This window comes from Vespa crabro, chromosome 17 (genome assembly GCF_910589235.1).
Source record: "Vespa crabro chromosome 17, iyVesCrab1.2, whole genome shotgun sequence".
NCBI classification, from domain to species: Eukaryota; Metazoa; Arthropoda; class Insecta; order Hymenoptera; family Vespidae; genus Vespa; species Vespa crabro.
The window spans coordinates 1,780,826-1,805,717 of NC_060971.1; the positions used below are offsets into that span (position 1 = coordinate 1,780,826).

Sequence of the window (24,892 nt, forward strand, 5' to 3'; positions counted from 1 at the left end):
ATGTACAGGGTGGATCGAAAGTTCTTAGGTGGACCAAAACTTTTTAGATGATTTTCAAAATCAATATTAATTTTTTCTTAAGATCTGTTTGGTTTAAATCTTTTCTTTTTTCTTTCTTTTTTTTTTTTTTTTTTTTTTTTTTTGATATATTGTAAAATTACAAGTCTGACTGTCAATCCAAAATTCAAATTCAAACTTAAAGAGAGAGTTATCGATTTTTAAAATCACTTAGAAACTTTCAGTCCATCTAAAAAATTTTTATCCATTTTTACCAATATAATATGATTACATAAGTAACAATCGATTAATAGAAATGTATTAAAAAGAAAAAGAAAAACAAATTTATTCATATAATTTGATTTATATTAATTGACTTAATCTTATACGTAATTGTATTTAAAGAAGACAAAGAAGAAGAAGAAGAAGAAAAAAGAAAAAGAAGAAGAAAATATGATATAAAATTTTAACTCGTGTTATTAACGTGTTTGATTGAATTCATTCATCTGGCATGTAGGAATGTCAACGTTGAACGCATTGCACAACATTTTTTCTTCTTTTTCCTTTTTTCCCCCTCTTTTCTTTATGTTCTATACAACGATCGATGCAGTGAATGCAGTTGCGGAATATACGGATAATGCAAGGCTTGATCAACGGTTACTCACCGTTTATTATCATAATTTGTGGACTCCGTATGCAAGTATTATATATCTTCTTTATAAAAAGAAAAAAAAAATATATATATATATATATATTAATATGATGATATTATAAATTTAACTATATATTTAGACTTATTATAATAATTAAATAAATAATTATATATTAAAAATTAACAATTAAATATATATATAAATATAAACAATATTTTATAATTTTCACATACTTATATAATTTTTAGAAAGATACGAAGAAAAATTTCATCATAAAAATTTAATCAATATATCCTCATTTCTGTTCTTTTTATGAAATAATAAAAAACAAAAAAAAAACAAAAAGAAAAAAGAAGATACACGAATAAATGAAATAATTTATTCGACATAAAAATTTATTTTCTTCTTCTTCTTCTTCTTTTTTCTTCCTTTCTTTTTATATGATTTTTTCGTTCGAAAAAATGTGTGACTGGGAATTTATTTGATGGTACATCATGTGTGACGATAATGTAAGCAGAGAGAGGGGGGAGGGGGTTTTGATAGAACACACGGTTACTTAATGCGTGACGATTACACGCACTCGTGAACACGCACGCGACGAACGGTATCGGGGGTTGGTTTTGTATGTCCGACGGTCTGACGGACCGCCGGACAGCAGGTGGTTGCTAAAAGAATTCTGATGGAATAATTGGCAAAACCCGTTAAAGCACATCGTGTTTATTTCTCTTTCTCTCTCTCTCTCTCTTTCTCTTTCTCTCTCTCTCTCTCTCTGTCTCTTTTTTTCTCTCTTTCTCCCTTTTTCTCTATTTCCGTGTTGCGTATAATATCATTAGATAATTTCACGTGTTACATCATTTCCGTATTTCGTATTTCATATATTTAATCAATATCATTGATTAGAGTCATACGATTTAATATTCTAAATAACATTGTAGTATGTTTTGCCTTTAGGTATAATGTTTAATAGAAAAGAAAAAAAAAAAAAAATGAAAAAGAAAACAGAAAAATAAAAAATCTAACTAACATTAGTGAATATCATAGTGAATATGATTAATGATAAGATTGTAACAAAATTTTGTTTAGGTATGATGATTAGAAGAAAAAAAGAAAAGAAAAAACTTAACGTTACATCAGTGAATATCGTATAACATTGTGACAAGTTCCAAGTAGGTATGACAATTAGATAGAGAAAGATAGATAGAGAGAAAGAGAGAGAGGGAGAGACAGACAGACAGAGAAATAAAAAACAAAAAAAGAAGAAGAAATGATCGAGAAAATAGATCGGAAGAGATAATTTTAATAAGAAATTATCGGGAAAGTTCTGAAGATATTTTATTTTAGCCATGATTATTTTCTTTCGGAAAGTAGGTCTCCCATTCCTTTCACAAGTTTTATTTTATATACTCTTCTTCAAATCATTTCTATATTATTTATGGTGAATGAATGTTAGGTATATTTTTTTCCCTAATTTTTTTTTTCCTTTTCTTTTTCTTTTCAAACGACTCAGACTCGTTCGTTTTTAAAATGATTAAAATTTATCGCAATAAATTTTTATTTGTTTTCTCTGTTCCTCTTTTTTTTTTTTTTTTTAAATCCTCTTATTTCCGGATTTCAAATATTGCAAGGAGTCGATATTGTCGATGTATTATCGTTTTGTTAGAAAAAGAAGATTAGAAATAAACATTAAATTGAGAGATCATTATTATAGGTATCGTTATAAACTCGAAACAATGATTGACACGGTTCGGTTAGGTTTGCTTTTTGTAGTATGAAATAAATGTAAAATTTTTTTTGTTTTGAGATAAATAGAGATCATAGAAGGAATATTGTCATAATACGAAAAAAAAAGTTCGCAAATTTTTCGCAGTAATTATTTTATGCCGATGACAAAAGTGTTCTTACGCGAATTGAGAAAATTATAGTAACGTTAATAATCTATCTATATCTATCTATTTATCTTTTGTTTAAGCATTATTCGCACAACGTTAATACATAAAAATGAACGAACGAATTGTCTTCCTCTCTCGCGTCAATCAAACCCTACCACAGAGTTCCGGGATTAATAAGCAAATTAGATATATCTAAGCTTTGAATTTATTCGTGAATTTCGTGTCGTCGACTTATTTTCCCTCGGGGAACTAATGGATAAGTATAAATGTCAGGCCATTTGCAAAAAAGAAGCCTAATTGGTAATCGATGTCGCATGCTTTATTTCTTGACATTCTTACTACGAATCCTTACGATTGAAACAACTTAAATTATTATTACCAATTCTAACTACGTTACTTTTTATCGATCATAACAATTCATCATATATACGTGGTATAACAAAACTTTCGAATCTTTTTAATTTTACAATTTGAAAAAGAGAGAAAAAATATATATAAAAATAGTTAAATTATAATAATTAGCCAAAAACCTCTTGATAATATCGTTCGATGGTTTGTACGAATGTGCTTGTACTTTTTTATACGTAGCGAAAAAAAGAAAAGAAAAAAAGAAAAGAAAAAAAAAAGTAAAATAAAAAAAGAGGAGAAAAACAAATAAAAAACAAATCAGTCTTTCCTTTCATAGACTTTAATTATCGAGATTATTGTTTACTCGGAACTGTTTTTATATGGGAATGAAGAGAAAAAAACAAATTATAAAAGGGTAAAGGAAGGAGAAAAAGAAAGTGCAAAAGAAAATAGAATAGGCTTATAAGAAAATGTCAATTCACGATGCACATCGATGGAAAAAGAAGAGAGTCAAAGTCGAGTCGTTCGTAATCCACCCTCCATGACTTAGAGCTTTAAGCACCGCCCTGTAAGCGGAGGGCAAATCCCCCACTATATTCCACAAGTATGGAGGATCGGAGCTACCCCCTCGAAAGCTGCAACTCCCCCACCAGAAGGCTAGAGGGACACGAACAACCCGCTATCCACGAATCATAACGGATAACTCTCATACGATAGTTTCTTCATGGAACTACACTTTTTCTTTATCTACATTCATTCTCATTAATTATTATATTATATAATAATTTTTACAAATTAGTTGTTTGTTTGTTTGTTTTTTTTTTTTTTTCATTACTTTCCCCCGGTCCAACCCCTCTCGACTTTCTCTCGAGTGCTTTATTTATCTACAAAAGAGGACAAAAATTGCGAACGGTGTAAAAAAAAAAAAGACAAAAAGATAAGATTCATATGTATGTGTGAAAAAAAAGTATGACATTCTAATGGCGTAACATTGATAATAAATATATTTCGTCAACGGGTAAATGTTAAAAGTGACTATGTAGCGATCAAGTGACATTTTAGTGATCAGTTTTTGATAAGGGTGAAATAAAATTCTCGGGATGGAATTTTCATGGGCGTTACAGCATCAATCCTCGGATCCTGTACAAACGGGACGAGGACATAATAGTGATCATCACGATGATACTGTGGTTTTGAATCAAGTTTCGGCTCGTAGATTACTCAACGTTACTGGTAAATATTAAAAATCCTTTTTTTAATTTTATAAGGAAATGAAGAAAAACAAAAAAAAGAGAGAAAGAAAATAAACATCGATATAAATCAATAATATAAATGTCCTTATCAAATTGAATTATAAGATTATCATTATCAGTAATATAATTTCTATTTAATTTAGTTAATAAAGTAATTATCATTACGAATGATCTATACGAAATGAAATAAATACGAAATTGTTGACAGATTTTAATAACAGTATTGACGATTGATCATCTTGAATATCGAATTGTCATTCAAATTATATGTTTAGTGTTGCGTGATGCCGGTTTTAACACCTGACGTTAGGCGACGAAGGCAGTACTCCATTCCGTCCCCCTCTACGATAGAGTAGGCTAATTACCGTGGAGAAAAAAGAAAAGAAAAAAAAAAGAAGGAAAGAAAAAATGCAGTAGCATGAACCTTGAACACCCCTAATCGTTTAGCTCGTAATAAGAAGCAAAAATGTATTGGACAGCTGCATGTGGCGTGGCCCCTGTTTTTTCGAGTCTTGCGATCGAATTAGATAGACACTCTCTGTTCTATACACGATTAACTTCCTCCGTTTAAGTTGCCCTTCTCTTCCGGTTTGAAATACTATGATACTACACCCCCTCCCGATGCATGTTCCGCATAATTTACCTTTCAAATATTTCAATATTTCCTAACATTAATTTTTATTTTATATTTTTGTATACAAGATACTGTTAGATCTATCGAAAATTTCCATTTCACATTTACTAAATAAATATTAATATTTATTAAATATATATGTATATATATATATATTAAAAAAAGATTGTTTAAATAAAATAAACAAAACTCTTTTGTGTAATAAAAACTATTAAAAAAATTGATTAAAAAGTTTTATACATTTACTAGATAAATATCAACAAATATTAATATTTATTTAATATTAATTTAAACATAATATTTAAATATTTCTAAATAAAAAGAAAAATTTTAGGAAATCAAATAATCGACAATAAAAAAAAAATATATATATATACATATATATATATATATATATATATATATATATATATATAAAGACAATTCTTTAAAAACAAAATAGACCAAACTTTTGTACATAAATCCGATATTTTCCAAGGTCAAAAGAAACATTTTATCGATCTCGTTGCTACTGCAAAACGATCGATAAACATAATAAATCCGTAATAAAAATGTAGACGATATCAGAAGATAATTAATCACAGAATCGATCATATCTTAAGTTACAATCGTTTTAGAAAGAACGTTCCCTCGAATATTGAACGAAAGCGAGTCAATTTTCTCGAAGGACTCCTTAGATTATTCTTATCTATATATACATACATACACATTATATATATATATATATATATATATATATATATATATGTAATTCATTTCTATTCTATTTGCTTTACAGGTGAAAGTAGACGAAGGAAGTATTATATGTATATATATATATATATATATATATCTATCTATGTAACTTCTGTCTATGTAACTTCTTTTTTCGCCCATCGTTTGGTATTCTATCGGCCGAAGCCATAAGCTTATTATTCTTAACGATTGTTTCCTTTACGATTGGATGCACCGATACTCTCGAGAATTGAAATTTCGATCATTTTCACGCTTTATATAGAATAAAAAACAAAAAAAGAAAGAAAGAAAGAAAGAAAGAAAAAAAGCAACAACATAACTATAATAAGATCGATCCTCTCAAGTGAAAGTCAACAAGTTATTTTCTATAAATTTCTGAATTTAACGTTTTTATATTAGATACTCGTAGTACCTCTATATAATAAATAATATGACACGTTTATGTCAACTATAATTTATCAATTATTTCCGCGATACGCTTTATTTTAACTTGAAACACTTTAACTCTCTCTTTCTCTCTCATCGGTCATTCATTTTCTAATTGTAAGTTTATCGGGCATACGATTAAACTCGAACATGTTAGAAAAATTATTTTGATGGATCGAACCAATTTGTATGAGTCGAGTAGTTTGAACTCGAATAAAGTCGCAAGAGGTCGAGTTAATCGATATCGTTCAATTCGTATCAGAACAAACTATAGTTATATCGTTAATCGATCGATTATTATATCTTGTTACAAAGATAATGTAGTATTTAATTATACAAAAATTATTTCGATCTCGATGAAGAACGATTCCGAGTGTTCTGCGCTTTAAAAAAATAAAAAAAAAAGAAAAACAAAATAATAAATAAAAAAAAAAAGAAAAGACTGAAAAGGAAAAAAAGAAGAAAAGAGAAAACAAACAATAGTTTAAAAAAGAAAAATATATCACTCATGAAATAATATATAATTAGTCATTTGATTTAATGAACGATCTTTCAAACTTTTTCCCCCTCTCTCTCTCTCTCTCTCTCTCTCTCTCTCTCTCTCCTTCTTCCTCTCTCTTTTTTTTTTCGTCAGCTCGTTAACAACTTCCTTTTGGCTTTGTTCTTAATGACTACGTCATATTATTACGCAAAAAGACAGAAACTCGGTGAAACTCATCGTCAAAGACACGCGTACACCGTGGAAAATATTACCTTCCTTGACTTTACTCTACGTGTGGGAAAGTTTTAAGAAAGATCTACATATATCTTACATTCACATTTTACAAATTATAGAGAAAGAGAGAGAGAGAGAGAGAAAAAGGAGAGAAAAAGAAAGAGATATGAAGTTATTGTTATATAGAAGAACTCCACTATATATTTGGACTGCGAGAGAGAGAGAAAGACAGAGAGAGAGAGAGAGAGAGAGAGAGAGAGAGAGAGAGAGATTGCAATGCATGCATTTGCAATCTTTAATATTTTTTTTTTTCTTCAAAACAAGCGCATTATTCGAGATAAAATTTGAATATTATATTTCAATTAAAAAAAAAAATAAATAAATAAATTTTTTACAAAAATCCAATACCTGTTTATGAACACACATATGTTCTAGATATTATACAGGTAGATATCTAAAGATATTTATTATATTTAAATAAAAAAATGTTATATAAAAATATACTGATATATGTTTATGAAAATATGTATGTTTTAGGTATATGTATATAGACATGTATATATATATATATATATATATATATATATATATATATATATCGAAATGTAAGATATTCAGATTCAAAGCATATTCGAAGCATCAAGCTAGAATAGTGTTTGGTCGATACTTTACCGGTAACTTGGTTGGCAACGGCCCAACCTTTGCAACGACTCACCCTTTAAATTTCATCTCTTACCTTATTATCTTGCAAACGTGCAATGCTGAGAGAAGTGATTAAAAAAGAAAAAAAAAAAGAGAGAGAGAGAGAGAAAAGAACGGAATAAAAAATTTTACAAAATTCTACAAATGTCTAAGTAAAGTTTAGATATTATTAACGCTAGAACTATCGAACACTGTTTCTAATATATCTGTTAATTTGACGAATACTCGAAAGAAAATGCATTATATCATTTAATTTTTACAATAATTAATAAGTAAAGAAAGACATCGCTTAGAATTGACATCACTCTAATAATTGTGCTTTCGGTAATCATAAAAAAAAAAAAGAGAAAGAAAAAAAAATGGGAATCTCTAAAAATTCGTTTCATAGCTTCAGTGTTAAATATTGTATACATAAGTATGTATATACATAACTTCCGTATTCGTAATGTCTAAAGACTATAAAAAACACTCAACTGAACTATTGAAAGAATAATCATATGTTACACCAATACCAATCGTAAATAGATTCTCAGTATTGCCTCAAAGGCCACTTGAAAAATATTCAACTTTTATTATTTTATTTTTTTCCACTGTTTTTTTTCCTCTTTTTTTTTAATGCATAAATTTCATTCTTATGGTAAATATATATATATATATATACAATTTCCTTATTAGTAATTTCTAAAGACTATGAAAGAGTCTTATATTAATCGAAAACTTTAAAAAAAACAATCATTCATTATACAGCAATAATGATTACAAATGCATTATATCGAATAGGTATATGTAATCACGTGGGCTTTGGATATATATATGTATATATATATACACCCACACACTATTATATATATATATATATATATATATATATATATGCATATTTTTTTCTTCACCTTCTACGAATGTCCGGGATTTTCCGGCAAAGTATAGATTGACATAGAGGATAAGATTAAACGAGAAGACATGAGAAACCATGTGTTTACATATTGGAAAATTTTATTTTCACGTGAGCTAGTAGAAAATAAACGATAACGTGTTAGCTCGAATGTCTTTGTAGTTGTAACTCGTAAAACAGGATATTCGATAAGTAAATCTTTTCACTTATAGTCGTTCGATAGAATTCAATTTGCTTTTTCTTTTTTTCTTTTTTTTTTTTCTTTTCTTTCTCACGTAAACGCAATGTAAAAAGATACGTTTAACATTGATGGACCAATTATCCGATTATAGAAAGAGTTAGAAAGAGTAAAAGAGAGGGAGAGAGAGAGAGAGAGAGAGAGAGAGAGAGAGAGAGAGAGAGAGAGATACAAACGATTCCTTAGAAAAATAACATTAGTATCGTGTTTTAACTATAGGCTTGATCGGAAGTTCTTAAGTTGGCTAACGATACCTTGCCGATTGAAAAAGTTAATTAGATATCTTATTAGATTGCACAACTAAAAGATCAGAAACTTTTGATCCAATCATTTATGTATATACAATATTTATGTATGATAAAACGAAATGAATCGATAAAAAGTAACATTAACGAGATTTAAGTCCCTTCGAACGGATAATTTCTTTCTTATTTTTTTCTTTTTGTTTTCTTTTCTTTTTCCTAGGCTAGTTTTTTTCTTTTCTTTTTTTTTTCTTTTGTTTTGTTTTGTTTTGTTTCTTTCTTTACGTAGATCGTAAAATTACAAGTTATTCTTGCAAGACTCCAAAAAAGTGATAGCACTTGAAGGAATATAGTGCTTGAAAAGAATACTTGATTTCTTTCTTTCTTTCTTTTTTTTTCCTTTTTTTTTTTCTTTTTTTTCTTTGAAATCATCCAAGAACTTTCGTAATATCCTATTTAATATTTAATATCCTCATTTAATCGATTCCTTTTATTTACTTTTTTTTTCCGATCAATCATCTTCTTTTTTTTTCTAATTGTTTTTTCAAAGAACAAATTTCTTCAATTGAAATCTTTTTATAATATAAGAGAGATACGCCTGTCTTATATTCATTCTCGCGTTCACAATTGGTTCTTTCAATTGCCAACTAAGTTAATGTTTATTCGCATCGATTAAATGTAAAATGTTGATGTTTACAAGCTTACAAATGTCATTGGAACGTGTGATGACGTTTTTCTTTATTCGATTAGAAACGATAACGTTAGCATGTATCGATAGTAGTAATACATATATGTATATATATATATATATATATATGTGTATGTGTGTGTGTATGTGTATGTATATGTACATAATGCTTGTTATAAAAGATGATGATTCTAACGGAGTCTTAAAGGCGCCTTTACGTTTGGTTAATCCTATATAACTATATATGACTGAGACCGGAAGCATCGAGTTATGACACTTGAGTTGGAGTATTAAATGCTTTTAAGAATATCCAAGATATGTGTGTCATTTTATTTATATTTATATATATATATATATATATATATGTACATGCATCTCGATCTCTTTGTTAGATGTCAAAGAAAGAAAAAAAGAATGGGAGAAAAGAAAGAGAGATAGAAGTAGAGAGAGAGAGAGAGAGAGAGAGAGAGAGAGAGAGAGAGAGAGAGAGAGAGAGAGAGAGAGAGAGAGAGATAACAATGAAGTATCATAGAAATAAAATAGTCAATATTTACGTTGATATATATATATATATTTTTTATATTATAATATAATAAAGGAAGGAATAGGGAGGAAAGGGGTAAAGTTTTCAGGCCATTATAAAAATGGACTATTTTTGTTTTCAAACTTTTTAGACTCTTCTTTTTTTTTTTCTTTTTTTTTCCTTTTGAAATTATTAAATCATTACGAGCGTGCGCACAGACATAGCTCGTAAAATCACGAGCCTTAAACCACGAAGCATGAAATCGTTTCGAAAATGTCTGATCGATTTACCAAAAAAAAAAAAGAAAGAAAAAATCACCTAAGAACATTTGGCACGTTCTGAAGTGTATTACTGAATCTGAAATTCCTTAAAACTTTACTCTGAATTTATCGTCGAAAGAAAATCAGTATTCCGCAAGTATCAACACTATACTGTTCACTCGAGCATGATATCGTCTTCGAAACTCAATAGCCCGAGAAATCACTTCTCTTCGAACCAATAAATCTCTCTTTCTCTCTCTCTCTCTCTCTCTCTCTCTCTCTCTCTCTCTGTCTTTCTCTCTTTTTCTACTTTCTCGTTTTGTTTCTTACATCAAGACTGAATAACTATATATTTCTCTAGAATCTGTTTAGTCTCGAACGAATTATCAAAACGATAGAGAACATGATTTTACATATATTCGACGCTTTCTCGATTATGTTGTCGAAAATCAATCAATAACGTAATCGATCGATTGTTGTTAAAAAAAAAAAAAAAGTAAGACTTTTAAAAAGATACATATATCTCCTGTCTTGCATTTTCTCGTTAATACGAATATTATTCTTATCATGTAACTGCATTCTCATTCTTGTAAAATTCTATTATTATCTTTTAATTATGAATTAAGTATCATAAAATTATGAATATAGATTTTATTATATCGCTATTGTACTTCACTTCGATTTTTTTTCCATTATAAATTGCTTTGTTTTTTTTTAATTCGTCAAGAAGAAAAACAAAATAAAAACTAAATAAAAACGAATGTCTAAAATAATAATGCGAGAAAAGGAATAGTGCGGTATTTTTGCTGACAAAAAATTTTCTTTTTTTTTCTTTTTTTTTTGTAATAGAAAGTCAATCTTTCGTATATCCCATTGTCGCAACCACGAATCAAATGTTATTATAAGTTATAAGTTAGCTTGATAAAGATAAATAAATCTCGTTAATAATATTGTTCATAAATTTAATACGATTTTTAAGGGATTAAGGGACAACGACGAGAGTAAAAAAATTTTTCATAAACGTAAAAAAAAACACACGACCTGCAATTCTTCCAAAATATATTGTCTAATACAAAGTAAGAATTTTTTATTTGTTGTTTCTACTTTTTTTTTTGTCTTTTTGCTCTTTTTTTAGGTCGAGGCGACTTCGTTGGAGGAATTGACAACGAAGCCTTTGACTTTTCGCAGTTGGAGGATTTCATTAACAGCGACAGCGAACAACCAGCAACGTGAGTTCTTTCTTATTTTTTTTTTTGTTTTGTTTTGTTTTATATTGGATTTCGTAAACGTTTGATTTTTATATTTCGAAAGAAATTCGATGTCCGTGCATGACTGTGCGTGTGCTTGTGCGTAAGTAAATGATTGTTTTTCTTTTTTTCTTTCCTTTTTTTTTATCTTTTTTTTTTCTTTTTTAAAGAAGCAACTGATTTTATAAAGGCTCCTCTTAATACCATCTCTCAGATTAACGAGTGAATTTAACTTCGGTGGGAAGCCATCGTTAACGCCTACGTCCCGCGTGTACGAGCACGTGTACAATGTGCGTTGCAACTCGACGAGAGCAAGGCTATTGTGTTTTGTCTCGAAATACATATATATATATATATATATATATATATATATATATATATATACATACACACACGTACATAAATACATATGTTTTATAAGAGGGCCATTTGAAAAGGTTCGCGATTGTTTTTCTTTCTTTTCCTTTTTTTTTTCTTGTTTTATTATTATTTTCTATTTTTTCTAATTGCATTATTCACTTTAAACGATGTCGATACCTTTCTAAGGATAAAAAATTTATAAACACATTAAAAATTTATAATAATACAATAAAATGTACTTGTGTAATATCGAATTTATAATATAACGAAGAGAATTGTAATATATTTAAAGAAAAAAAAAAAAAAAAAATAATAATTTTCATATGATATTACAATTTGTCCTGTTCCTTTTGCGATTAGCGTGTAAATTAAAAATGAAAGAGAAAGAAAGAAAGTAGTACACTAAAAATGTTGATTAATAAAAAACAAAAAGAAAAAACAAAAAAAAAAGAGAAAAAGAAAAAGAGAAAGGAGGGAATGAAAAGAGAAAGATATGTCAACGGCAACAATTGTCAATAGTAATTGATATCACTCAATGATGAAAAATTCAAATACAATATTCTCTCATTATTCGAAGAGACGAGCACGCGTTTCCTGTCGTCGACATACGCGTATCACGTTAAATCTCTAAATTGAACGGTCTCGACACGATCCATACGATTATATATATATATATATACATATATATATATACATATACATATATATATATATATATATATATATATATGTTATATATATATATATAATGCACGTGCCACAATTTATCATCAAATTTTTAATTTTAAAGCAAGTAGATCCAGGATGATCGAAGGGACATCCGAAGATCTATGAAAGATCAAAATTTTTCTTTTCTTTCCTTTCTTTTGATTGATTTATTAATTTATTATTTTTTTTTTCTTTTTCTTTCTTTCTTTCCCTGAGTATTTCTTGTCACATAAATGCGCTTTCATCGAAATAAATTCGAATTCGCATACTACAGATAAAGATAGAAAGCATTGCGCGGATTGTGGCTCGTTTGTTAACATATAAACTCTTCTACAGACAGATACATTTATATCGAGCAGACAGATATCGTGTAGTAACGATCGCAGAGAAGTGTAATGATATAATGACAGTGACAGACTGGATGGAATTGATGGAATCACTGCATGCTGAGTTAGGCTTGGTAATCCACTATATGTGTTGTGTGCTTCTAACATTATAAAAGCTTCCAACAATGTCTGTTACGTCCGACACAATATATAATGTTACTTTCGAATATATTCTACGAAAATATTTAGAGAAAAAAAAAAAAACAGAAAAAAAAAGAAAAAACAAAGAAAACGACTCTAATAAAATTAGCAATATCGATATAGTCGTATGGATCTTTAATGCAAGTGTAAATAAAATGCAACGGAATTTAACGGATTCTAATCAATGTACGATCAATCAAACTATATTTGTAGTATTTAAAAAAAAAAAAAAAAAAAGAAATAGTTCGTATATGAATTAGTAAATCGTTACAATAAATAGACGCCTTTAATCCAAGTGCAATAAAATGTAAAAAAAAATTTTAAGATTTTATTTCAAGGAATATGAATAGTACTAAGTGAACTATATAAAATAAGTAAAAATAAAAAAGAAAAATATTATGACTTTAATAAGAATAAAATTGAATACGAAGTAAGTTTTAAAATGTACGTGTTTTATATTTACAAATCAAAAAGAAAAAAGAATAAGAAAAAAAGAAAAAAAAAGACCCCAAATCGTGAGCTTCGATTGAACGTCAACCGGTATTTCGTCTTTTAATGAGGCAAACGATAACGATATCTTGTGTTTTATAAATTCTGCATGCCCATTGCACCGTTCACATACATATACGAACGTGTATACATATTGCATTTAATTTATGAAAACCGTAGGATAAATTATTCCTTTCGTTTTAAGTAGACTCTCTAATTACATTATCATGTAAAGTAGATTTTTTAAAAAGTCTAGAAAAGTCAAGAATAGAGAATAATAATGGATGTTAAAAATACATCCATTTTATCTCTGTGTGTATGTGTGTATGTGTGTGTGTATTTGTGTATATATAGTAGTATACTAGTAGTATACCATTTTCTGTTTATCTAAAAAAAATAATAAAAATTATTATATTCAAATATTATTAAATTATTATATTTAGATATTTTACTACTAATTTACTATGTTTTGTTTATCTAAGAAATAATAAAAATAATACCGACTTGTTGTTGTTGTTTATTATATACAGATATTTCGCGGACACTCTCGCGGCAGAAGAAAACGGGAGTGGAACGACGAGTCATGGCGATCGAGTTGAAGCAACGGGTAGTCAGCAAACACCACAACGTTTACCTTCACCGATCGCTCACAATCATGCTGTGTCGAACGCATGTTCTTCTGGTACCACCACTACCACCGTCCCAACCGGTACCGCCTACAAAGATCCACAATCGTACGTTCATCCGTAAGTCCGCAGGAACTTTGATTATCTTCAATGCATCACCATATATATTTTCTTAATTAATATATCGTTGTTCTTTTTTTCTTTTTCTTTTCTCTTTTTTTTTCTTTCTTTTTTTTTCTTTTTTTTTTAATTATGATATACGCTAGACATCCGTTGCCAGAAAGTCCACCGGACAGTGGAAGCGAGCCACCATATTCTCCGCCTGGACACCATGATCCCCAACACGTTCACTCGCCACGTAAGATTCTTATCTATAAACTTTTTGTTTTTTTATTTAATTATTACAATTATATTAATAATTATTATTGTTATTATTAAGAGATATTTTTATATAAAAGTTTATCGTATTTCAGATCAAAAGGCGGCCTTACAAGAAATACTTTTACATCACCAAGGTAATACATCCAATTATCCAGGCAATTTGTTACCATCCTCACCAAGAACATTGGCCACATCTACTGACCCCTTATTGTTGACACATCCGGTCTTAACTCCTCATCTTACATCAGGAACGACGAATTTATCGACTCAACAACAAATAGCACCAACCTTAGTACCGTTGTCGCACGAACATGGTAACGATGGTATTAACACGTTATACTCGTCTCTTCAGTCAGCACCTAAAAAGAGAAAACTTAGTCAGGATGGGCTTGTTCATGTCAAACAGGTAAATTCCTATCTCATAGTATACTGTGTGTGCGTTCCTATGTGCGTGCACGCGTGTCTTTCTGTTTCCACTTTTTTTTCTTTTTTTTTTCTTTTTTTTTTTTTTTTTTTTAATTTATTTTTATATTCATTCAATGAATATTCCTTTTCAATTACATTTTGCACTCTTCGTATGGTCTTTGCATAAGGAGCCGGAACTTGGTACGGTGGAACATAGTTGCAGCAGTAGCAGTGCTGTTCTCGATGGTGACGAAGTTGCTGACAGTAATTACATTGATCCAAGTTATCAATGCATACGATTTCATCCCTTTCAACAAACTTCTTGGCACGTACTTTGTGATCATAATCTTAAAGAACTTCCTGTACCGCATTACAGAGTCGATGCGGATAAAGGATTTAATTTTAGTAATTCTGACGATGCTTTTGTTTGCCAAAAGAAGAATCATTTTCAGGTATGAATATCGAATATTTAAATACATGTTAAATACATTTATATACATATATATATATATATATATATATATGTTCATTGATTCTGTTCAATGTTGATCGTTTCTTTTATTATTCGTTTTAGATCACTTGCCATGCACAATTACAAGGCGAAGCTGTATTCGTACGAACTGGTGAAGGATTGAAGAAGATAAATAGCTTTCAATTACATTTTTATGGTGTTAAAGTCGAATCGCCGACGCAAACTATCAGAGTAGAACAAAGTCAAAGCGACAGAAGTAAGAAACCCTTTCATCCTGTTACGTGAGTATAATAAATTAAATTAAATCAATTACGAAATAATACGAGATGTGCGTTCAAGTATTAAGGTATTTTAATTTTTATCTTAAGAATTATAGTAGTCAGATCAAAAAGTAGAAACCACTGGTCTTGTTTTTACAGGCGTAATCATGCCTCTATATATATGTAGGTAAATATTTTTTACGAAAAATTTTTTTCAAAAAAAAAAAAAAGGAAAAAAGAAAAGAAAAAATTTAACGACTTGGATGCACGTTCTCGTACATTTAATGTAACGTGTTTTTTCTTATAAATTGCATTTTTCTATATTACACTAAAATAGCGTTGTTTCCAGGGTGGATTTAGGCGGCGAACGTGTTACGAAAGTAACAGTCGGCCGCTTACATTTTAGTGAAACAACGAGTAATAATATGCGTAAAAAAGGAAAACCAAATCCAGATCAAAGATATTTTCATTTGGTTGTTGGTCTTCATGCTCATACAGCAGACCAAGCCAGTTATCAAGTCGTTGCACATGCATCGGAAAGAATAATCGTTAGGGTAAGATTCATTATTATTAATAAAAATCATTATTGATTTTATTTATATATCTTTTCCATTATTTACTTTTTCTTTCCTTTTTTCTTTCTTTCATTATTACTATTGTTATTACTTTTGTTTTCTTTTTTCTTTTTTTATTTTTTTTTTTTTTTTTTTTTTTTTTGTATAAATATAACATATTAAAGGACAGAACGTTCTATAGAACCAGCAACATTTTGTACAGGCAAGTAATCCAGGGCAATTTGAATCTGAGGGTAGTGGTGTCGGAGCTGAAGGAGGATGGCAAAGAGGTGCTGCACCTGATAGCGTTTATCATGCTGGCCGAGTTGGTATTAATACGGATAGACCGGACGAGGCTCTTGTAATTCATGGGAATATGAAGGTAATTTTCCAATAGATCATTGTGCATATAATAATATAATAGTAAAATACTTATACATTATATATATATATATATATATATATATATATATATATATATATATATTCGTACAGGTTACTGGTCATATAGTTCAACCAAGCGATGCAAGAGCTAAACAAAATGTTCAAGAAGTGGATACACGTGAACAATTGAGAAATGTACAACAGCTTCGTGTTGTAAGATATCGATATGCTCCAGAATTTGCCTTACATTCAGGTTTGGGAATAAAACCACAAGAAGATACCGGTGTTATAGCTCAAGAGGTACAACAAATTTTACCGGAAGCTGTACTTCCGGCCGGCGATATTGTTCTTCCAAATGGTCAAAGAATTGAAAATTTTTTGGTCGTTAATAAAGAACGAATATTCATGGAAAATGTAGGGGCCGTGAAAGAACTTTGTAAAGTATGTCCTTACATTTCCATCGTTTTCTTACATTTATTTTTTTTTTTTCTTTTTTTTTTTTACATTATATTTCATTTTATTTGATTTATTTTTTAAAGAATATAATTTGATGTAAATATATTTGATTTTGCACAGGTAACAGATAGTTTGGAAACTAGAATAGATCAACTAGAAAGAATAAACAAACGCCTTGCTAAATTAAAAAGAGGCGACAGTCTTAAAAGTTCCGTCAGTACGGTATCTAGCATATCGAGTAATAAATACTCATCGCCTACTAATAACAAATCGTCTATCCTTGGAAAAACAAAAAGGATTGAAAGAGAGGACGAACTTTTATGCAGTAATAAATTTATACAAATTATTATCGTTATACTTATATTGATCATGGCATTTTGGTAATTATTGTTATTACTTTTTTTTTTTTTTTTATACATATATGTATATATACATGCATATATATTTCAAGTCATTTAATAATATACAAACTTATGATTATTACGTATTTTTTAGTCTCGTTGCAATGGCAACATTATATTTTTTGGAATATCAGAAACGTAGTAGCCTCGAATGGTCTACAATGGCAAGTAAAGATATGCTGGCTGTGAAACCTGTTCATCCAGCAATGTTATCAACAACTCCAACATACGATCCTAGATTGAATTCTTTATTACATAGTACAATATCTTCTTTATATACAAAACACGGTCCGTATACGAGAGGTTTAGACGGTGGATTATCCTTAAAAAGTAATTCATTAACAACACAAACGCCTAACACGAAACAACAATTATATTCGCAAGAAATAACTTCGTGGTATCCGATAAATCATTCGGGACCACAACCAAAGCTCGATAAAAATAAGTATGTTAAATTGTATATGTTTAATATATATATAAATAGAATTGATCTTTAATAAGAGAAATAATAATTATAGCGAATTTCCTGGGAATTGGTTGAGTAAAAACGGTGCAGGTGCCATTCCTAGTAATGTAGACGAAAATGATCAAGGAACAGACGTTGATGCAATATCAAACAAGGATCCGATTCCTTTAGGAAGACCAATTGATTGTCCTGCACATTTTAGTGAACTCGAAAGTCCATGTCAGGTAGGTATTAACGTTATAAATAATATTTAATTGCATGTGTTTATGTAAAATTACAAAAATATATGTTGCTACAAAATGCATTTCATATATATATATATATATTTCATATATAGATTTATTGTTGCTCTGCTGAAATTCATCAATTGGAAGATCCACAACCAGATCATCCACCAGAGAAAAAATCTATTTGTAAGTTTAATCATATGATATATAATATTTTGCAAAAAAATACAGATTTTTAATAATTTCTCTTATTTTTTTTTTAATTTTATATATATATATATATATGTAATATATTTATTATTTGATTTTTTTCAGCAGATCATCTGGAGCAACCTTTAAATATTCATGAAGAGAAGCGTAAAGTAAGCAAAGGTTTTCAAAATGGCATTAATCCATCTGATCCTAGCACACAAACTCTCGTAAAAGAGGTAGCTCATTATATATAGAACAATATTTTTTTATTTTGTTTTCTATAATACGTTTTTTTTTTCCATGAGTCTCACTGACATATTTAAATATAATTAGTATAAAAATTAATAATATAAGTAGATATAAAGTTTAACAATAATAAATATATATGATTGATTGATTGATTTTTTTATTTTTCTTTTTTCTTTTTTTTTTTTTTCTTTTTTTTAGAGCAATTACAAATATCTACATAAAAGGACAAAACGAGAAACTGTTGGTGCAGATTGGGGAGAAGTAGCTAGTAACGCTGCTGGTTCTTTACCACCAGAACCTAAACCCCAATTGTTTATAGTTGCCAAAAGCTTTAATGTCTCCTTAGATCAACGATATTGCACTGCTGCCTCACCAAATACTCCAAACAATATTAGTTGTATTATACCATTATCTAAACATATGCCTGATATGCATCTTACGTTACACTTTCTGTATGTATTATAATATATAAATTAATATAACTTTTATATAATTAAAATTCGTCGATCTAATTATATGGACCGCTATTTATTATAGTGGTATGCCTTGGTTTTGGCAAACGGTGCAACAATGTCCAGTATCATCGACATCTATTGACGAAACAATGGTATGCGGTTGGACTTATACTTTGCAACAACAACAAACACAATATATTGAAAATAACAATCAACCAGGCGATCAATCTTTTCCTTTGGATGTAGCACATTATCTCAGGAAAACGTTAAAATTTCGTGTACCCACTGTACAGCCCCAAGAAGTAAGTACATTCGAAATATTCAAGAAGTGTGAAATTAAACGTTTTCTAATTAATAAACTTTGCCTTTTTTTTCTCTTTTCTTTTTTTTTTTTTTTTTTTTTTTTTTTTTTTATTACAGAATATCTGTAAGAATCAACACGGCGTTGATTATTTAGAATTCACATTGCACTTTTATCGGGACTGCAATGAATAATTTTTCATCACATGAATTATGTTTTACCATGATATAGAAAGAGTGACACAGAATTTCAGTGTACAATTCAATCAATCTCAACAGTAAGTGATAATATTTACAATAAACCTGATTGTAAATCTCTCCCGTGCCTTAGGATACTCTGTAATTCTTTTTATGTCCTCTCTCTCTCTTTCTCTCTCTTTCTTTCTCTTTCTTTTTCTCTCTCTTTCTCTCTCTTTCTCTTTCTCTCCTCTCTCTCTCTCTTTTTCTCTCTCTCTCTGTCATAAAAATTTAAACAGATATTTAATACATGGGCATTAAATTTTGAACAAACTGCACATAGTATTTTGTAAGTAGTTATATATTTTATATATTTTCATAACGATCTATGGCAAATGTGTCAGATATCATTATCCAATGAAACATAATTGTTCAAAACTTTTTATTTTAATCTAATAGAAGTTGGATGATAAGTGATGAATGTATACTGAAAAAAATGAAAAGAAAAAAATGTTTTAATTTATAAATAATTACAGACAAACAAATTTGCATTATGACATATGTATGTAAAATTAATTTGATATTACATCATAGCTATCTTTTTTAATATATTAAGCGCAATTGTAAAATCATATCGAATCAAATATCAATTGATTTGGTGAATACTCCTTTGAAATGATACATAACTAACGAAGGAGAAATTTTGTCATATATATCATTATTTATTATTAATTACATACTTCTATAATACTGTCATTATCAAATACTTTTGATATTATAGGATTTCAAGTTCCTAGAAACAATATATGTAATAAAAAAATTTGTTTTTAAAACAAATTATTTTAAGATACTTACAATTAATAATGCATTCATACATGATCCTAATTTTGTTTGGGCTTTAATTAAACTTATTATGTATTAATATGTATTACCTCTTCTTTTGTACAAAATTAAATTATCACAATTTTTTTTATTTAAAATCCTCATGTATTGGAATATGCAATGGAAATGTCTATTGTTATGTAATTAATTATAAAAAAATATAATATTATTAATTAACACAAAGAAGAGAACAAAGAAAATAATATAAAAGAAATGATTGTGAAAACATTTCCTTTTCAATCAATTTTATAGAATTATTTGTAACAATTTGTTACATGAACATTTTTAATTTTTATTTCTTAGAAGAAAAAAAAAATATTAAGAACTAGCAAGTTACGTGCATTGTATCACTTACTGCCGTCCATATATTTTTTTTTTTTTTTTTTTTTTTTTTGGGGCAAATACATATGCATAATACAGAGTGAAGCAATTACATGCACACTTTGAATAACTTCTAAATTATTATATATAGTATATACGAAAGTTACATGATTTTTTTGTTTATATATAATACATAATTTGGGAATTAATTAGAGTGTATCTGTTAAATGTTTCACTCTGTATAATAGAATTTATAATTTATATGAGAATACCAATGCAACAGAGACTCATATGCACAAATTTGTGATGTATCGTAGTAAACAAGAAAAAAAAAATGAATATAATTTTAAATTAATAAGAAATATTATCGATCAATGTATTATCATATACATAAATTGTATAAAAGAGAACATATTATTATTGTACAATTATCAGTGACTGTGTGCTTTTAGGATAAAATATAGTATAAGCATTTTTTTATTGTGTATCTTACTTGCCTTAATATTAAAAAAAAAAAAAAAGAAAAAAGAAAAAAGAAACAAAAAGAAAATATTATCTGATTACCATTAAATAGTAAACACTCTTTCGTTACATAAGTTTAAATTATGTTTGACATATTAGTAAATAATTAACAGGGTACAAATCATACATAATAAGATTAACATAACACACAAGTGATTTAAAAAAAAAAAAAAAACATATACAACAAATATAAACAGAATACATAAATAAATTTAATCGAAATTATTCGGAAATTATTATAAGTTACTCGACATATGTATGTGTATATATATATATATATACATACGTACATACATACATACATACATACATACATACATATATATCGATAAATTTAATAGATATCTATACATACACATTACTTTTTAATACGAATATTTTTGTAACTTTATGTTTTAAACTCTTATACATGAATTATTATACATCACTCATTTGTTTCGTTATCATTTTGTGTATTGTAATTATGTTATGTTTTATTATATTTAAATAATATAACATACAAGTATAATGTTATGTATGAAAAATTATGTAAAAACAATATTATTAAAACAGCTTAATTTACGTTAGGAGTACATATGTGTGTGTGTGTGTGTGTGTGTGTGTGTGTGGGTGGGTGTGGATGTGTGTGTGTTTCGTAATTAACAGATCGACATGTCCTTGTTTTCTCAATGACTATGCATTTTATTAATATATATCTATATATTACAAAGAAAAAACATGTTCTTTTACTATCTTATTAGTAAATAAATACAATCATGAAATAGTTCGATTTTACACTTAAATTAATAACAGAAATATATAATTTAGAAAAGTGCAAGTAAATATGCACTTTGATTTGTTATTAAGGAGATTATTCCATTTTTTTTTTTGTTAGGCGATATACATAAATAAGTATTTGTAAATACATAACAATATGTAATATTATGTAAGTTAATGATAAATCAATATTTAAGAAATTATTAGATAATTATGCACACAACAATTATATATAATATATACACGAACATACACATACACAAACATATACAAATGTAATGATAGTAATCCAGGTAAATATTTTTATTCTATCTATTTAATCTCAATAAATTTATATATATATATATGTATATATATATATATATATATATATATATATATATATACACATATACATATACACACAAAAGAAATAATATAGAGAAAATGCATAGATAATCATGTATTTTTTGTGAAAATGAAGAACATTATATAACACATTAACACTTTACATTTGCATAACTCTATATAAATAAAGGCACTCTAAAATGAAATAAGATAAGATATTTTATTTACTAAGCACTTTCAATTTCGCTGTTCATTTCAATAAATACTAGTTTAGTATGATTTTTAAATCAGTAAAATAATTCACAATGATATATAACATTTATTGGGAAATATCTAATCAATATTAGATAATATTTAATTTAATTAATAATTTAATTATTATCATTCAAATATTTAACTATCAGTGTCTACGATGTAATTTATTCATGATTCAAGGTATAACTACGAAGCAGTTCGTCAATGATTTTTCTATCTACCTAATAGTTCATCAATGATTGTCGAGTCACACTCGACATGCACAATGTCGACCGTTACTTGACATGCACTTCGTTGAGTCATACTCAACATGCACATTGTCGATCGTTATTCGACATGTACTTTGTCGACCGTTACTCGACATGTAGATTATCGACCGCTACGCGACTGCACTTTATCGACCGTTACTAGACATGTACTTTATCGAGTCACACTCGACATGCACATTGTCGACCATTACTCAACATGTACATTATCAATCGCTATGCGACATGTACATTATCGACCGTTACTCGACATGCACTTTATCGAGCCACACTCGACATGCACATTGTCGACCGTTACTCGACATGTACTTTATCGAGTCACACTAGACATGCACATTGTCGATCGTTATTCGACATGTACTTTGTCGAGTCACACTCGACATGCACTTTTTCCAATTACACTTGACATAAGTTTGTCGATTGATACTCGACATGGACATTGTCGAGTGATTGAACTCGACATTACATCTACGAAGTGGTTTATCAATGATTAAAATTTGCACATTGACGAACTACCCCATAGATTTGCACGTTGATAAACTATTCTGCAAAAACATAAATTTTATGATAATAGAAAGAGGTTGAAGTATATATTTTTAATATTTAATATAGTTAGTATTTATTAAATTAGACTACATAAAGTGTTCTTTTTAATCAAATATATAAAAAGTAAATGTGCAATTAAATAAATAATGAAAGACCTCTGTAAAATAGCCAAGAAAAATGGTTTACTCTATATAAGCTGCAACTAATTCACAAGTTCTTACATATGGACGAGATGCATCATCATTTACAATAAAAGTATAAATAAATACAAAATACTTATACAAATATTATCTATATAACTTATACGAGATAATTACAATTACGTAAGTTATTACTTGCTCATTATATAATTTCATTTTTTAAAAGAAAATACTAATAATATAGCAGAGTCAATATTATAAGAAATCTGTATACATTTACACAGAATAATAAAAAAGTATGTTCTCCATATCTTATTATAAATTCGATATAATATTTACACCATACACAGTAATTCGAGAAAAAATAAACACAACTTGATTTTACAAATTACACGCTTTTCTAAAAAAGATCATGAATTTTTCGAATAGACAATTAAATCTTATTATATCGCAATTCTAATATTTTAGCACTTTTACACGTAATTCTTTTGGACAGAGACAATTGCAGACAACTTTAATTCAACTAATATTTTTTTTTATTCGCTTAATATTTCGATTTAATATTTTCCATTTAATAACTATGACACAGGTATATAAATACTGTTATAACTTGGGCCAGTTTATGAAAAATCTAGCTTATATGTCATTTTTCGTTGGTATATCTAATTAATTATTTCTGTGTGCAAGATTATTCTATATCACATATACAAATACATCAAGCATAATAATAATAATATTAATAATAATATTAATAATAATAATAATAATAATAATAATAATAATAATAATAATAATAATAATAATAATAATAATAATAATACGAATTTGTACACCTACAAATCAAAAATATTAATTCGTCCATTATAATTTATATTCATAAATGGTATATCTTAGAGAAAGAAGTAAAAAAAAAGGAAAAAAGAAAAAAAATTTCGTCATAAATAAATATTTTCCTAACTATAAAACATTAACAGTAAAGTATCACATATAGGAAAATGCACCAGTATTTAATGAATTATTGCTGCAACATTTAATAATTATTTAAAAATATGTTTTTAATGCATTTTTTGATAAACAGTTTCTATTTGAAATATAAATTGTCCCTATTTGCATATTAGAAGCATTTTTGCGTGATCTAAAGATTATATATATATATATATATATATATATATATATATATATATATACGTGTGTGTATGTGCGTATATCTGTCTGTCTGTCTGTCTATCCGTATGTGTGTATTATTAATTATTTCTGAACAAAATATTGAACAAATTGATAATCATTATACATATGCTGCAGCGTCATACTTTTTGACACATGATATATATATATATATATAT

At 27.8% G+C, this 24,892-nt stretch overlaps 1 protein-coding gene across 13 annotated transcripts in view; it reads left to right on the top strand.

The window, feature by feature from the left end:
- Positions 1-20,817, top strand: part of LOC124429981 (myelin regulatory factor-like protein) — a 40,772-nt gene extending 19,955 nt beyond the window's left edge. The window contains exons 1-18 of one of the 13 annotated variants that reach the window (XM_046975934.1): positions 3,973-4,120; positions 11,334-11,427; positions 14,060-14,275; positions 14,422-14,513; positions 14,629-14,942; positions 15,118-15,393; positions 15,516-15,694; positions 16,011-16,227; positions 16,430-16,609; positions 16,723-17,052; positions 17,188-17,447; positions 17,563-17,913; positions 17,987-18,158; positions 18,272-18,347; positions 18,477-18,589; positions 18,801-19,054; positions 19,140-19,359; positions 19,478-20,817. In XM_046975934.1, the coding sequence (XP_046831890.1) occupies positions 3,988-4,120; positions 11,334-11,427; positions 14,060-14,275; positions 14,422-14,513; positions 14,629-14,942; positions 15,118-15,393; positions 15,516-15,694; positions 16,011-16,227; positions 16,430-16,609; positions 16,723-17,052; positions 17,188-17,447; positions 17,563-17,913; positions 17,987-18,158; positions 18,272-18,347; positions 18,477-18,589; positions 18,801-19,054; positions 19,140-19,359; positions 19,478-19,552 (3,552 nt within the window). In that variant the 5' untranslated portion in view covers positions 3,973-3,987 and the 3' untranslated portion in view covers positions 19,553-20,817. Of the gene's footprint in view, positions 1-3,972; positions 4,121-11,333; positions 11,428-14,059; positions 14,276-14,421; positions 14,514-14,628; positions 14,943-15,117; positions 15,394-15,515; positions 15,695-16,010; positions 16,228-16,429; positions 16,610-16,722; positions 17,053-17,187; positions 17,448-17,562; positions 17,914-17,986; positions 18,159-18,271; positions 18,348-18,476; positions 18,590-18,800; positions 19,055-19,139; positions 19,360-19,477 lie in introns of those variants that run through there. The other 12 variants (XM_046975943.1, XM_046975935.1, XM_046975944.1 and 9 more) reach the window with 12 other exon arrangements.
- The last annotated feature ends 4,075 nt before the right edge of the window (positions 20,818-24,892 follow it).